A 17,419-nucleotide genomic window follows, 5' to 3' on the forward strand; every position below is an offset into this window, starting at 1 on the left:
TGAGCACGCTTAATTCTCCCAGCAGTGAGCTATGTATGACAACACATGTAAAATAATGCCAACCAGGGAAGCTCATCAGAGACTCAGGGCCAAAGATTATTAGGCAGACTGGTCATGTAGGTACCCCTTCCTGCCACATATGCCAATTCCAGAATCCCAGAAGAAAAGCAGATATTCAACATAAACCACATTCATTATACAAACAACTTAGGTACAATGACAGACTCTTATCACTTAGGGTGGTGGGACCATCCCCAAGATCCCCCTCAGATGTTAGCCAACCGCCGTGAGGCCTGCTTTGTTAACTCTTTTCTCCACATCAATGACTAATAGATCCTTCCGAGCATGAACCTTATCTAATGCTAATCCCCAGCTCCTAAAAAAGTGCCAGTCACCCCGATCCAAGCTTTTTTTTCTGTTGCCTAGGCTGTAGTGCAATGGCATGATCTCAGTTCACTGTAAGCTCCGCATCCCGGTTTCAAGTGATCCTCCTGTCTCAGCCTCCCCAGTAGCTGGGATTATAGGCGTGCACCACCACACCCAACTAATTTTTGTATTTTTAATAGAGATGGGGTTTCACCATGTTGGGCAGGCTGGTCTCAAACTCCTGACCTCAAGTGATCCACCCACCTCGGCCTCCCAACATGCTGGGATTACAGATGTAAGCCACTGCTCCCAGCCTCCCAAAATTTTTTTAATGAAAAAATTCCTGGCTCCAGTACTTTAAGTTCTGTGTTCCTGGATAATAATATTACCTACCTCAAAGGTTGTTTTGAGGATTAAATGAATTAACATATGTAAAGTGTGAAGTATATCATCTCTTGTAAAAAAAAAAAAAAAAAAAAAACCTGTAATTTGTGAGTATATATGTAACGTTATTATTTGCTTTTTTTTTTTTTTAAACATTCTGCAGGTCACAATGGAGCTATCCTATCTCTAAACTTCTAATGAATCTACCAATGTAAACATAGATTAGAACTAGTAATTGTTTCATGTCTACTGAGATCTCTAATTAGCTTGTAGACAACTATAACCCAAAACTTTTCGTTTTTGTCTTTTTTGAGACGGAGTCCCACTCTGTTGCCCAGGCTGGAGTGCAGTGGCGCAATCTCGGCTCACTGCAACCTCCGCCTCCAGGGTTCAAGCAATTCTCCTGCCTCAGCCTCCTGAGTAGATGGGACTACAGGCGTGTGCCACCGCACCTGGCTGATTTCAGAATTTTTAGTAGAGACAGGGTTGTGCCATATTGGCCATGCTGGTCTCAAACTCCTGGCCTCAGATGATCCACCCGCCTCAGCCTCCCAAAGTGCTGAAATTACAGGCGTGAACCACTGCAGCCGGCATCCAAAACTTTTTTAACACACACAGTAGTATGTAACGTAGTACTTAATCTTTTTAGTGCCCAGAAAATACTGATTTATCAACAAAACTAAATGTCTGTAAAATTAACTCTTTACAATGGTAAGAATGTAAGGCAGTCAACTCTTCTGATAATAATTACAAAATGGCCTCCAAGTTTCTTTGATCTTCTTGCATTGAGAAAATTGAGAAACTGAACTAAAATGGCTTGATTCTAATCCTTGGAAAGACTATTAGTAGAAGAATTTGAAATAAGCAAAAGGGGCTGGGTGTGGTGGCTCACACCTGTAATTGCAGCATTTTGGGAGACTGAGGCGGGCAGATCACTTGAACCCAGGAGTTCAAAACTAGCCTGGGCAACATGATGAAACATAGTTTCTACAAAAAATACAAAAATTAACTAAGTGTGGTGGCACACATCTGTAGTCCCAGCTACCTGAGAGGCTGAGGTGGGAGGATTGCTTGAACGAGGGAGGCAGAGGTTGCAGTGAGCCTACATCGCACCTCTGCACTCCAGCCCAGCAACAGAGTGAGAGCCTGTACCAAAAAAAAAAAAAAAGTGCCAAAGCCTTGAGTTTTTCAAATATTCCACTCTGCCTTAAAGACAGCATGGGTTCAAGTCCGTTACAGGTTAATAAAGATGGAGAAAGATATATATACATATATATATATATATAGTACAACAATTTAGTAGATGTAAGTCTCCTTAACTAACAAAGTCAAGTACCGAATGTGTTATGTTAAACAAACAAAAAAAAGACAAAGAAGAACTGTGAAGAACAAAAGGAGGGGAGACAACATGCTGCCCAAGTTTTAAACTGATGAGTCAGAGACCAATGGTTTCCATCCCAGCTCTGATACCAGGGCTCTGCACAATCAGGAAAAACCTCAAGATCAGCAGAATTACAAGAACAACAGATCCATCAGACTGAAGTTTCACATTTTGAGGAAACTTTTAGATTGGCAAATTTCTTTAAGTGAATTATAATGACTTTTACTTATATAAATTTGTCCTATAAGCATCAACAGCATAATAAACACCAGTCCCCAAGGTGAACTTTACTTTTTAGTAAAAATCACTACACCTTAAAATGTAACAACTCTAAAATATCGAAGACTTAATGAAAAACATGAACTCTACGATTAGCTCTTGCAATCAAATGGGCTCTACATGTTTATATTTTTTGAAAAGGTTATAAAACTAAAAGACTCCCTTGAAAGCAAGGTATTGGACATAATTAGGTTCTGCCAATTATTTGCACATGGAAAGCACAAGCGGGACAGAGGCCACATTCCTACAGGAAGGGCAACTAACAAAAAACGTCTACAGACACTAAGTGGTTGCAGCACCATCGGCCTTATTCCCCAGTCAGCATGCCAGTTTCTTGGGTGAGAAGCAGCTATGACAGTGGGGCAGCGGTAGCAGTGGCAGTATGCGTGGCCTTGAAAGCAGTTCAGTAGTGGCTCCCTGACTTTCCCTCCTCCAGCCTTTCCAAGGACTTGGTAAGTACCTGATTCCTGAAAATAGCTACAGTGGATCTGTTTCCTGCTCTATACCCTGACTTATACATTGACATTGTGTGAATTTAGGTTCTCTTACCCTCTTCTTGGACCACTGTACAACATCTCCTAACTCAAGATTTGCCTGCAATCCTCACTATCCCAGTTCTTCCTCTAACCTGAGAATACCAAAACTGCTCGTGCTTAAAGAAAGCTTATCTAGTAAGGGCCATATGGAAACTTCTTCTGTTCTTTCATACCGGTACCTTTGTGTGTGCAGCTGTGTCCTTTAACTCCTTCTCTATCTGATGAAATCCCACTCCACCTTCAGAACCTAGCTCAAATGAAGACTCCTTCTGTGACTGTCCCAACAGGGTCACTCCACATGCCACTCCCTTTCACAGGTGCACTCCTTTTCACACACCCTGCTGCCTGCCTGGGGCTCTGTGCTCATTCATTCACACATTCATTCATTCAAAAAATATTTGCTAAGTTACATTTACCTACCACATGTAATGAAAACTGGGGATACTACCCTAACCAAGATAAACAAGATCTCTTCTCTCTTGCAGCTATAATCCAACGGGGATATAGTATACCCCATAATCACCTAAATAATGTTTAATTTTAATTGTGATAAGTGCAATAAAAGATTCAAAGTGTTGTCTTTTATCTATAAATGGAAACCTAATCTAATCTCAGAAGATCAAGGAGAATTACTTCCCTTGAAAAGACATTTAAGCAGGAATTGAAAGATGAGCAAAAGCTGAGCAGGCAAAAACTTGTTAGAAAGCTTCCCAGGCAGAAGAACAGCACGTGCAAAGGTCTTGAAACAGCATTCTAGGAACTGTAAAGACCACCAGTGTGCAAAAGGCAAGGTGCAAGGGGAGCAACAGCCCAAAATAAGCTCAGAGGTAGTTATTTCTTACAACCATTATTACAAGCACTTAGCACATTATTTTAGAATTATTTATTTGCAGAAACAAAACCCACACTAAACAAACTCCTTTAGGTCTTACAAATTTTTTTAGCTCTCTTACCTAATACAGTATCTAACAGTGTGCCTTCAAGTCAAGATCTGCGGAATGAAGAAACCAGTGTTTGATGTGAGCAAGGAGCTTACCCTCTCAATACCATACAGGATAAACAAAACAATCTCCAGAGTTAAAAAACCTTATGTTTCTGATACCCAAAATTGAATGGGCAAGAGACTCACTTTCATACCAATTTAAATATGCTCAAAATCAAACCTAGTAAAAGATGGAAACAGACCAAATGTTCATCAATAGACGGATAAATTGTGGTCTGTCCATACAATGGAATATTATTCAGCCATAAAAGGAATGAGGTACCGACACGTTACAAAATGAATGAACTTTGAAAACATACGAAGTGAAAGTCAGAAACAAAAGTCCATATGTTGTATTACATGAAATATCCAGAACAGGCAAACCTATAGAGAGAGAACATGCAATGGTGTCTGCCAGGGGCCAGGGAGAGGGGACAGTGGGAAGAAACGTCTCAAAGTGATTTTTATCTGTATGCTTTTTTTTTTCCCCCGGGATGGAGTCTTACTCTGTCACCCAAGCTGGAGCGCAGCGGTGCGATCTCCACTCACTGCAACCTCCGCCTCCCAGGTTCAAGCAATTCTCCTGCCTCAGTCTCCCAAGTAGGGATTACAGGCGCCTGCTGCCGCACCCAGCTAACATTTTTCGTATTTTTAGTGGAGACAGGGTTTCACCATGTTGGTCAGGCTGATCTTGAATGCATTTCTGCATTTTTAAAATCTCAGAAATATACATTAACAAGCATGGGGTATGTCAGTGTGGTGCCTGCCAAGCCCAGTGATGCTTTCTAGGAGCCCTACCCACTAGTTCAGGCCACTCCTGATGTTCAGCACAAGACGCCCTGTTCTGAGCATGTGAAAGAATACAGAAGTGGAAAAAAAAAAAAATCCAAGCTACGATTACCTGTAGACAACACTTTAAATACTGAAAACTAAACTTGAAGCTGGCAAGGCGTTCTCAGTCCTCACTGCTCCCTAAAGTGTCACCAACTAATAACCAACAAGAGCTGCTTTAAACTCCCACTGAGTCATGAATGCAGCTAGGAGAGAAGAGGAGTAGTTCCATCTGCCTGTTCTTAAATTCTCCAGTTGTTCAACAGATTTGGTAAGAGCAGCATCAAGAGCAGGAAACTGGTGCCTATGCCATCCTTTTCTCCTTCCTTGCTTCTTAAATACTGTCAATCCAGGAAACACAAGCTGGTGATTCAGTAAGAAAATGTCAAAACCCAACTGACATACCTCTACCAACTGTTATAAGGCAAGATAATACAAGGACCTCAAATCCTAAGCTTTAGTTTCGGTACATATTCCCAAAGATCAGCGGAAGAAGCTTCTTTGAAAGAAAGAAAATTAAGTTAACTGGGAAATAACTTTGAAATACAGTACATGAAAAGTTTGATGCAATTTACTAGACAGTGAAGAAAACATCAATACATACACAGAATGAAACTTCTTAGTAACTGAGCTGTAGAGTAAGATCCTTAACATATCTTTTAAAAGTACTACATTTATTATGTCATCCTAGCATATAGATCCAAAATCATGTAACAAGCCGAGAATTCTACTAAAAAAGCCTCCATAATGTACTTCAACCTAACCAAATACTCAAAAACTGCAAAAATATATTTACATCAATTGCTCTACCATGTCAAATTTTTCAATTACAACTATGAAATCAAGTCGAATTAAACCAACAAGTGGCCTTACCTGTGATTTTTTTTGCCTGAAAGATCAAGATAACACATTGAAATAATTTACAAGATCATTTTAATATTCTTCTAGATTTAGTAGCAACAACAACAAAAAAAATCCTTGTAAATTATACTGTGGAGGTCATGCCCTTCAAGCTGCACCCCTGTACTCTTGATACCATTCTCTTCTCTCCCACATCCCTCACTTCTCAAAACAAGTAAACCAACAAAAGGCCAGACAAAACCAAAATACAAAAGACATTCATTCAATATATACCATGGCAATACAAACATTGAGCAAAACGAATACTTCCTATTCTTCAGGTGCAAAGAAGTAAAACTTTTGATCCTAATTTAAGAAGTACCTGATTCTCTTCTCCCCACCCCAAAAGAGTAAATGAAAAAAAAAAAAGTTAACATGGTTAATAACGGCCTTTAAAAATCTGTATTATTTTAGAAAGCATTAGTGAAAATCTGATTTTATAAAGTACTTTTCTGGAGACAGAAATTTGAACAAAAATTAAATTATTTTTAACAATATCTGTAGATGAAGGAAGGTTAATTCTGAAACTGTTACTATTCAATTTTTAATGAACAGATTTAATATTTACCAGCATCTCTACTGAATCATGTTATTACTCAAAATGACAAAATGTGTACTTTTTAACTTCAGCTTCTTTCTTCTTCTTGGCCTTTTAAAAGACCATTTTTCAGTGTTTTACTAGTGCAGTCAATGAAGAGCAAGCGACTGAGCCTCAATACAGTACAGAACTCCCAAATAGCCACACACAATCAAGTTACTAGAAAAACAAATACTACAAGAACCAGGCATGCACTTTGTAAAAACTCATCACCTGAAAAGGTTACATAGGATAAATATAATTTTGACTCAGTCAAGTTACTATATTGAAAAGTGCTTCATAAAAATAATCTAGTTACAGTATTCCCACATGATTCTTCCAGTAATTCGGTACCTGTTATGACAGTGAAGAAACCTGCTGATGCTGTGTGGCTCAGTCTAGTCAAATATTATCAGCCTACTGAAATATGACTCATTTATATAGTATTGAGAAAGAACAGTAAAGCTTCAGGAAGAGTCTAAGTCAAATAACACAGAAATCTTAAAAGGCATTCCCCAAAGAGACTGTCTCCTGCTTTGGAGAACTACCCTATTTCTCGCCCAATAACGAAATAAACCAATTAAAAATAGACGCAATATTTTATTAACTACACATTTCTTTAAAAAAAAAAGAAAATAGAAATGTTTCCGATGAGATTACTTGCAAGACATTAAACATAAATCAGATCTCCAAACACAAAACATAGCAGCTAAAAATAGTATATCTATTTCAAAGGCTGAGGCAGAAGCCCTCCAACTGAATAAACTAAAATTAGGTCTTTTCTGTCTCTAGATCTTTAAAATGAACCTTCAACATTTATGAGGTACACAAATCAGTGTCCACATATTCTCCCAAACTAGCTGGTCAGAGAAAACCTAATTACTAAAATCTTCAGAAATATAAACCCACTGTCCTCCAAGAGATTCATGTAATGAAATTCCTCTTCATTCTGGCTAACAACCAGACTAAAAAACAATACTACTACTAATAAAGACCTTTCTCCAATTAATTTATTCCGTAAAACTCAAATCCACCGAAAAAGACCACCATACTCTTTTTCAGGAGGCAGAGACAAGAGCCTTTGTACAAAAGCTGTCAGGTGGGCAGGCAGGTAGGGCTCTGTCTGGGAGACCAAGAATTCGAGACCGGAGCGGGAGGACCTGGTCACACCGGAGGGTAGAAGAGGGGATCGAGACCTAAGGGCGGCCCCACCCACAGAGATAGCTATGAGCAGAGCTAGGAGGGCAACTCTCTAACCCTAAGCTCTGCCCAGACCCGCGTCCGGTTCCGCGCTCCCAGCCCCGCTCCTACCCCCAGCCCTGTGGAGGATCCGAGCATCGCTACTCCGGCACCTGCTCAACCCGTGGTCGGGGAGGAGGGGAGGCTGGGGCCACTGACAGGGCCTGCCGGCCTGACCTCGCCGCCGCCTCTGGCGGACTTGAGGGTCGACAGGAGCCCCGCGCCCGCCCGCTCAGCCACCCGCCCTCCAGTCAGGGCAGGGGCCTGCCAGCGAAGCCGAGGCATCCGCTCGGGCCCTGAGCGCCGCAGCGGCGGGAAGGTCACCGGTCGCAGGAGGCCCCGACCGGGGCAGCGACGACGTCCGAGCTACCTTTGGCCTCGCAGTCGGCGCAGTACTTGTTGTCCTCCTCCCTCAGAAGCTTGGAGAGGATGAGCTGGTGCTGCTCGTTCAGCTTCTGAGCCTTTTCCCGGCAGGAGCGCGTCGCCATCTCGGCAGTGGGGCGGGGAGCCCAGGGCAGCTACGGCGGCGGCGGACGCTGGCTGGAGCCCGGCAGAGGGAACGCACCTGGCGCCGCCGGGACCGCGGGCTGGCTTAGCCCAGGAAGCGGCGGCGGCAGCGGCAGCTGAAACAGGAGGAGGAGCGGCGGTGGTAGCGCCGACGTGTCCCGCCTCCTTGCCCGGCCGGCCGGCAAGCACCACCCGAGCCGGCGAGGGGAGGGGGAGGGGGAGTGGGACGCGCCAAGGCTTCCGGGTGGCGCGGAGGAAGGGACCCGGCCGCCGGGCGCGCTGCGCATGCGCCGAACGTACGGAGCCAGGCCTGCCGGGTCTTTCTGCAGAAAGGGCTTCTGCCCAAGGTGATTCCTGAAAAGTCGCTGGCACTGCCTCATGCGGGTTTTCCTCCCTTTTGAGATGTGATGGTCCGCGAGGGCCTCTAGTAAAACTCTGTAATGGAAGACCTTTTACAAGGAGCTACTTTGACTTGCCCATTTGCCTTTGCTCTTGCTGGCACAACACTGGAAATGCAGAAATACTAGCGACTGGGTGGGTTCATTTACTCATTGGAGGTTTATTCGCCCGCAGTTTAGAAGCTGGAGACACGGATGGAATAAAAGAGGAAAAACGGTCTCTTACATTTTAAGGACGAGAAATAATCTAGTAGTGACATGTATTAAGGGATAACATTTCATTGAGTGATTACTCTGTTACGAACTATTAGCTCATTTAACCCTTTCCCCAATTTTATCATATTGTTATCCTCATTACACAGAGGAGGAAAGTGAGGCATAGAGGAATTAAGTAACCTGCCCAGATTACAGAACTACTAGTGGGGGAGTTGAGATTCAAATCCAAAGCAGTCTTGTTCCAGAGTCTGAAACATCTGGCTCTAAGCTCTTCCATAAGGGGGAAAGTGTGACCAGGAACCCAAATACTCGACGGTGATACTTTAACAAGAAGCTGTGTAAATAGTGATCATTAATGCAAGAGAAAGAGAACTAAAGAAATAAGACACTTTTAATTGGAACCCAGACCCTAATCCAGGCTCATGAGGTTTCAACTCCGGGTGAGGCAGTTTCAATGATTTGGCATGTTGTATCTTATGAGGAAGTTCTAATATGGGGCTTATACAAGCCGAATAAACAGTCCTTGCTTGCGGTGAGGCAGATGCTAAGAAAGGCAATGAGCAAGAGTCGGTCTTACACTTTTTAGTAAGGCTAATTTCTAGCCGCTGGCCCTGCGTAAAAGTGACCCTCATTGCTACCTAGCCCTGTTCTTGGCACAGGGGCTCAAAAAATGTTTGTGGAATTAAATTGAATGGATATGGCAATGAGGATATTCAGTAATTAAACAAATTAGAGCTTAAACTGCGTAGCTCTGACAAATAGCAACTAGAGAAGTATTGGTGGGTTCAAAAGAACAGAAAAAAAACCTTATGTGGGAGGGAGAATTTATGAGCCTTGTCCTGAAGATATGCTTGATTTAGATGGAGACTGGGGAGGGAGATATTAAGAAAGAGCAACATGCACAAAAGCATAAAGACCTCAAGTACCTTGGAAAACAGACTGGAACAAAAGGTACTACTTAGGACGGAGTGAAAGATAAGGCTGCATAAGTAAACTATGATAGGGTTATGGAAGACTTGGGAAGCCAGACAAAGTAATCTGGCCTTGATGCAATTGACAGTAGAAAACCTGTAGATTTTGGCCGGGCACAGTGGCTCACACCTGTAATCCCAGCACTTTGGGAAGCCAAGGCGGGCAGATCACCTGAAGTGGGGAGTTCGAGACCAGCCTGACCAACATGGAGAAACCCCGTCTGTACTGATAATACAAAATTAGCCAGGTGTAGTGGCAAATGCCTGTTTAATCCCAGCTACTCAGGAGATTGAGGGAGGAGAATCGCTTGAACCCTGGAGGCAGAGGTTGCAGTGAGCCGAGATCATGTCATTGCACTCCAGCCTGGGCAACAAGAGTGAAACTCCATCCCCCCTGCACCCCCGCTCCTGAAAAAAAAAAAAAAAAAACCTGTAGATTCTTCAACTAGGATAATAGCATAATAAAAAGGACTTGGGAAAGTTAGTCCTGCAGTAACCAGTAAACAAACACCATTTTTTGAGTACCTGTCCTCCCTACAAAAATTTTGTGCAGCACTGTAAGGACTCAGAAAACAGATTACAGGTTACCGCCAATAAACGACCTTCAGGATGGATTGAAGGGTCACAGTGATGTCCAATAGAAATACTTGCATGCCACACATATAACCTTAAATAATACAGTAGCCACATTTTAAAACAGAAAAAGAAACATAAAATATATTTTACGAATACATTTTATTTAACTCGATGTATCCAAAATATTTTTAAGATGTGATATAAAAAAGGCATATTTTCCGTTCTTGTTTTCTTTTTTTTTTTTTTTTTTTTTTTTTTTGAGGCGGAGTCTTGCTCTGTGGCCCAGACTGGAGTGCAGTGGCGGGATCTCAGCTCACTGCAAGCTCCGCCTCCCAGGTTTAGGCCATTCTCCTGCCTCAGCCTCCCCAGTAGCTGGGACTACAGGCGCCCGCCACCGCGCCCGGCTAGTTTTTTGTATTTTTTAGTAGAGATGGAGTTTCACCATGTTAGCCAGGAGGGTCTCGATCTCCTGACCTCGTGATCCGCCCGTCTCGGCCTCCCAAAGTGTTGGGATTACAGGCTTGAGCCACCGCGCCCGGCCCCGTTCTTGTTTTCATATTGTCTTCAAAATGCTGTATAACACAGCTCGTTTCATTTTTGAGTAGCTGAATTTATTTCTTAATAAAGAAATTATCAAAAAATTGAAGCTAAGAGTTCGAGACCCTGCTGGTCCATGGGATCTCACTCTGTGGGCCAGCAAGGTCTTGAACTCCTAGCCTCAAGCTATCCTCCCACCTTGGCCTCCCAAAGTGCTGGGATTACAGGCACCAGCCACTGCACCCAGCCTGGAGGAGCTGAATTTCAAATGTTCAGCAGCCGCATGTGACTAGTGGATACATTATTGAATAGTGTTGTTCTCGATGGTCAGCTTAGAGGCTATTAAAATCTAAATATGAGTTGATTGTATTTTAAGGCTATAGTAGGAAGAAAGAGACATCTTCCCCAAAACATCTTGGGAAGAAAACAACATTGCATTTATTCACCAATATTTATTAAACAACTTCTATCTAGTACACTAATTACCAGAAGCTTACAGTCTACTATGAGATAAAAATATATAAATAGAAAAGGACTACATTGAAAAGTCTATAGCAAATATAAAGTGTTCTAGGAGCAAAAGGAACAGAACATGCAGTAGCCTGGGAAAATCTGGGAAAGTTTCACGGAGGAGGTGATGCTTAAACTTGGCTTTTAACAGATGGGGGAATTTTTCAAGTGAATGGGGGTGGAGCAGAGAGAAAGGAATTGCTTTAAAAAACACAGACGGACTTCTGAAAGTTCAGGGTTATATGAAGTAGTGAGGATGTGAGGCCCAAGAAACCTTGAATGTGTTTGGAGAATGTGAAGGTAGGAAAGGAAACAAGATGGAGAGGTAGATTGACAACAGAGGGTTAAGAGCTTTGTAGCAAAGCAACAGAGTTTGAACATTATGGGTTTATAGAACCAATAGAAGCTTTTACATGAAAAAATGACTTCATAAGCTTTCTTCTCAGTAACTCTCCATACAGCGGTAGTATGGAGAACATGGTGGGGAAAAACTTATCAGGGGAACAGATTATAAGACTGTCTCAATAATAGTCCAAAGAAGATATGATGAAGGCCTATTTTAAGCAAGTTGCATAGGGTTTGGGAGAGACAGAATCAAATGATGTTTTAAAATTAGAAGCAGCAAGATTTGGCAGCTGACTGTATATGGAGGGTAAGAGAAAGAAGGTAAGAATAACATCCGGCTTTCTAAGTTGGGAGACAGGTAAATGGTGATGCCATTAACGCAGATCAAGAACAGAAGGAGTAGGCCTCTCGGTCCAGCAGTGACAGGGCTGAGCCAGCAGCACTAATCCTCTCAGTTCTCCATGTGCTCAGCTTCCTGCTCTGCAACCATGACACAACAGGCCATCTCCTTTGCCAAGGACCGTCTGGCTGGTGGCATTGCTGCTGCCATCACCAAGATAATTGTGGCCCTGATTGAGCAGGTGAAGCTGCTGTAGCAGATGCAAGGCACCAGAAAGCAGATGACAGTTGACAGCAGTGCACAGGAATTGTGGACTACTTCCTTAAGCAAGTCCTCAACGTCGCATTCAAGGATAAGCAGACACAGCTATTCCTGGGAGTATGGATGAACACACGCAGTTCTAGAGCTGTTTTGCTCACAATCTGGCCTCCAACAAGGTGGCCAGACCCACCTGTCTCTGTTTTGTGTACTCGGTGAATTTTGCCAGAATCCATCTGGTGGTCAATGTTGGGAAATCGTACACAGAGCTGGGATTCAAGTTCAAATACCTGGGAGACTGTCTGGTGAAGATAACTAAGTCTGATGAGATCTGGGGCCTGTACCAGGGCTTCAGCATCTCTGTGCAGGGCATCATCCTTTTCTGGGCTGCCTGAAGGCCTGAGGCATGCTCCCTGACTCCAAGACTACCACATCATGGTAAGCCAGATGATTGCCCAGACTGTGGTGGTGTGGCCAAAATGGCCTTCTATACCTTGGGTCCTCTGCAGACACAAAGGAGCCAACATACTGCACATGGGAACCCTCAATTGCTGAAGGAAGATTTTTAAAGACGAAAGGGGAAAGCCTTCTTCAAGAGTGCATGGTCTAATGTTCTCAGAGACCTGGGAGGAGCTTTTAGGCCAGTCCTGTATGTGGAATTGAAGAAGAGTAAGTGTGTTTCCTCACTAGAAATGGAAACCAAGAGAATCATGTAGCATACTTAACTGTTATGGACCACTGACCTTTGAGAAATTTCATTGTCTTTGTCCTGGCCATAGCACATCTGTAGAGGGCTAGAGAAGGCTTTAGAAAAGGGGTTCACCATGATCACATTCAACCATTGGCACCCTGAATCCATGCATTTATTACCAGCAGTAATTATGACATCACCATGGGTCCACAAACAAGGCAGCTCCTTCAAACAGACTTGCAGTCCAGGCACTTATAGAATCCAAATTGTGTTTAAATATTTATTTTGTATTTATTTATTTATTTATCTTTGAGACAGAGTTTCACTCTTGTTGCCCACGCTGGAGTACAATGGCATGATCTTGGCTTACTAGCACCTCTGCCTCCCAGGTTCAAGCAATTCTTCTGCCTCAGCCTTCCTAGTAGCTGGGATTACAGATGTGAGCCACCATGCGCGGTAAATATTTATTTTTTTAAAAATCATGTCTCCCATTGTATTTGAGCACTATCTCCTCTTTTGCATGGCCAAATATTTGCAATCATGTTGTATATTGGGCATTCTTCTGCAAAACAGTAAAAAGAGGACACTGAAAAAACAAGAAAGAATAAAAGAGATAGTCCAGTTTTGGGGTCAGGGGAGAAGCAGCATTTGCTTAGGGACATGTTAAGTTTAAGATGTGCCTAGGACATCCAGCTTCATGTGTCTAATGAGACATTGTATATTGACTAATAGAACTCTGGAGAGATGTTACTGCTGGTAAAAGTTATTTGGGAATTATTTGCATTTAAAGGATCATAGAAGCTATAAAAATGGATGACATTCCCCCAGAGAAAGCATGTAGACAAAGGAGAGAAGAGACCCAAAGACAAAATTCTGGGGATTGCCTATTAAATGAGGAGTGGAGAGAGAAAGGTGAACCATTGAAAAGAGAAGAGAACCAGAAGCCAGGGAAGGAAAGGTTTCCAAGAAGTAAGGGTGAACACCAACCAATGCCAACTATTCCAGAAAAGTCAATTATTTCCATTTTAGACAGTACATACAGCATGTGGTCATGGGTCTGCACAGTTCATTGTTTTCTTTCATAGCCCAACAACAAGAGAAGATAAATCATCTGATGGGGCTTCCAGAGCCTGTGATTGTCTGGAGGGTTCCATGAAATATTGAGGGAGGGATGGGGACGGTTAGAAGGGAAAAAGAAAAAAGGTACAAGGATAGGAAGCAGTACTAGAGTAAACTATTGAGTGTAAAGTAAGGAAAGTGTCCAAAGTGTGAGAAGTGAAGTAGGAGCAACCAGTGATTATAGGTTTCTTTGAGGCCAGAGGTGATGTGCTGTGGTTAGGGAAAGGATGCTGACAGCTAAATAAAGAGAAGGGCTTAGTGACACCACTCAGAAGGGTGTAGTACCTTGTCCTGATGAAGTCCTGGATGTCAATGTGTCTATGGATGCTTGCTGGATGGGGAATAAAGTTGAAGGTCTGTTTTTGCAGATTCTTAGAGAGATTAGGTCACTTTGACTCTAATTATTTGTTTTTGGTCAGAGGAAAAGATGAGAAACAGGTTTAGGAAGTTTGACTACAATGGAACCAGGATTTAACAGAAGATACAAGTAAAGAGGGAAAGTGATGGAGTAGGAAAATGAAGAAAAAAATTTAGGTCAGGTGAAATGGACAAGAATGAACCAAATATGTGGGTGTAGGTGGAATATCTGATAAGAGCAGTAGGTATAGACAGCTGGGAGGATGAGGGTAATAGTAATAAGAAGCAGTGTTTTTCAATCTCCCACTGTGGAATAATAAAATCAATTTTATTATACTATTTTTCACATTAGGAAACATCAGCCAGGATGTGGTATTTCATGCTGAGATAACAAATAACTTCAAAATCATAATGGCTTCAGACAATAGACGTTTCTTCTTGGTCATGCTACATGAGCATTGAGCTGGTAGGGATTCTACCCTATGTTGTCGTCACTCTGGTACCAGGCTGATAAAGTCTCTATCACTTTTCAGGGTAAAGTCAAGAAGATGACTCTTAAAGGCCTCTCCCCAGGAATAATACATATCCACTTCCACTTTTAAGCCATTGGCCAAAGCAAACCCATGAACCCTCCTAATATCAAGGGAACCAGAAGTGCAATCCTACCATTTACCTAGAAGGAGAAACCAAAATATCACTGAACAGCACAGAAACTGTGGCCCAGAGATGTTAAGTACTTGGTTTAAAGTTATCGATATCTTGGTTGAAAGCCTAGATATTAAGTAGCAAAACTGGCTTTCAAGATTATGTCTTGTTGGCACTGAGGCCCTGGTTTTTTATAAGCTATGCTATGCTTTGGGATGGAAAACAGAGTAGAACAAGTTAGACCAATCAATAACAAAATAACAAGAGTTAAAGAGAGACCAAAAGTGTATTGAGTCAAGAGGAACACACATGTATTGAGGAAAGAGGAACATTCATTATGGAGATAGATAAACATATACACACCCACAAAAAGAGGAGACCCAGGAAAGACCCTAGATTTTTGTTTGCTTTGCCTTTAAAAGTTACATCAGGCGGCCGGGCACAGTGGCTCACGCCTGTAATGCCAGCACTTTAGGAGGCCAAGGCGGGTGGATCATGAGGTCAAGAGATCAAGACCATCCTGGCCAACCTGGTGAAACCCCATCTCTACTAAAAATACAAAAATTAGCTGGGCGTGGTGACGGGCGCCAGTAATCCCAGCTACTCAGGAGGCTGAGGCAGGAGAATCACTTGAATGCAGGAGGTGGGGATCACAGTGAGCCAAGATCGCACTACTGCACTCCAGCCTGGCAACAGAGCGAGACTCCGTCTTAAAAATATATATATCAGGTAACCTTAGTGTGTTTGTGCTTCCTAAAAACACAGCCCAACTGGTGCACTCTTTTAATTTATGGTCAGATACCAAGGAACTCTCGTCAGTGTGGGGAGAGTGAGGTCTCTGTTGAAAATTTGCAACTTCCACACAATTCTTCCCCACCTTCCTTCAGAAGCAAGTTATTTCCAAATGTACATTATTAAACAAGTACCTATTATATAGGAATATACAATCTCCCATTACCAGGAAAATATACTTTCCAAAATCCCAATTTCTCAACTTTTTACCCTCCAGTACAGAGACATTGAAATTTTTTGAGTGGTCATATGGGCAACCAGTATCCCCAGTCACACACAAAAAAAAGCCTGATACAAGGAGTTAGAAGAACATATTCAACCCCTGCAGTCCTGCGGGGGAGACAGGAAAACCAACTTACACATGTATTTGAATGATACCTGATGGGACCATTAGAGGGGTATCTAGGCCTCAAGTTTGGCTATGGGAACTCTAACCATTCTTTGAAGCATTTTGTTGAAGCAGAATTAAACAACTCAGAAAATTTTCCTGAACCTGCCCTTCTTCTTTTTTTTGAGATGGAGTCTTGCTCTGTCACCCAGGCTGGAGTGCAGTGGCACGATCTCGGCTCACTGCAACCTCCGCCTCCTGGGTTCACGCCATTCTCCTGCCTCAGCCTCCTGAGTAGCTGGGACTACAGGTGCTCACCACCACACCAGCTAATTTTTTTTTTTTTTTTTTTGTATTTTTAGTAGAGACGGGGTTTCACTATGTCAGCCAGGATGGTCTCAATCTCCTGACCTCGTGATCCGCCTGCCTCGGCCTCCCAAAGTGCTGGGACCCCACCAGTCGTTTGTTTGTTTGTTTATTTTTTGAAACAGAGTTTCACTCTTGTCACCCAGGATGGAGTGCAGTGACATGATCTTGGCTCACTGCAATCTCTACCTCCCGGGTTCAAGCAATTGTCCTGCCTCAGCCTTCCAGCAGCTGGGATTACAGGTGCGCACCACCATACCAGGATAGTTTCTATATTTTTTAGTAGAGATGGGGTTTCACCAAGTTGGCCATGCTGGTCTCAAACTCCTGACCTCAGGTGATTCACCCGCCTTGGCCTCCCAAAGTGCTGGGAAGATAGGCATGAGCCATCACGGCTGGCCCCACCAGTCTTTTGACAGGAAGGTTGACGGCTCCCCCGATTCATCTAGTCATCCATTCAACAACATATTTTTGGCCAGGCATGGTGGCTCATGCCTGTAATCCCAGCACTTTGGGAGGCTGAGGTGGGTGGATCACAAGGTCAGAAGATTGAGACCATCCTGGCTCACACGGTGAAACCCCGTCTCTACGAAAAAAGTGAAAAATAAATTAGCCAAGGTGTGGTGGCGGGCACCTGTAGTCCCAGCTACTTGGGAGGCTGAAGCAGGAGAATGCTGTGAACCCGGGAGGCAGATCTTGCAGTGAGCCGAGATCACACCACTGCACTCCAGCCTGGGCAACGGAGCGAGACTCCGTCTCAAAAACCAACAACAACAACAATATATCTTTTAGTTATTTCCATGTTTTGAGCACTGTGATAGGTACTAGGGATAAAACTTAGTAAATAAAACAGTCATAGCCTGATCCCTCACTCCTAAAGTAGTTTATTGTCCATATTTTACAGTGAGGATCAGCTTCCTTCACTGTCACCTTAGAGATCTCCAGAGCCTATACCACTAATGCACATGGCAAGCCCTTAATAAACATT

At 42.9% G+C, this 17,419-nt stretch overlaps 1 protein-coding gene and 1 pseudogene across 6 annotated transcripts in view; both read right to left on the reverse strand.

Moving 5' to 3' along the window:
- Positions 1-7,760, reverse strand: part of LOC111528420 — a 34,837-nt pseudogene extending 27,077 nt beyond the window's left edge.
- SMAP1 (small ArfGAP 1) overlaps positions 1-8,264 on the reverse strand; it is a 185,648-nt gene extending 177,384 nt beyond the window's left edge. For 3 of the 6 annotated variants that reach the window (XM_023195145.2, XM_023195147.2, XM_023195146.2), the window contains exon 1: positions 7,846-8,262. In XM_023195145.2, coding sequence (XP_023050913.1) covers positions 7,846-7,963 — 118 coding nt within the window. In that variant the 5' untranslated portion in view covers positions 7,964-8,262. Of the gene's footprint in view, positions 1-7,845 lie in introns of all 6 variants that reach the window. The other 3 variants (XM_023195149.1, XM_023195150.1, XM_023195151.2) reach the window with 3 other exon arrangements.
- Between the last annotated feature and the right edge of the window lie 9,155 nt (positions 8,265-17,419).

The sequence above is a fragment of the Piliocolobus tephrosceles genome, chromosome 5 (assembly GCF_002776525.5).
Source record: "Piliocolobus tephrosceles isolate RC106 chromosome 5, ASM277652v3, whole genome shotgun sequence".
NCBI lineage: Eukaryota > Metazoa > Chordata > Mammalia > Primates > Cercopithecidae > Piliocolobus > Piliocolobus tephrosceles.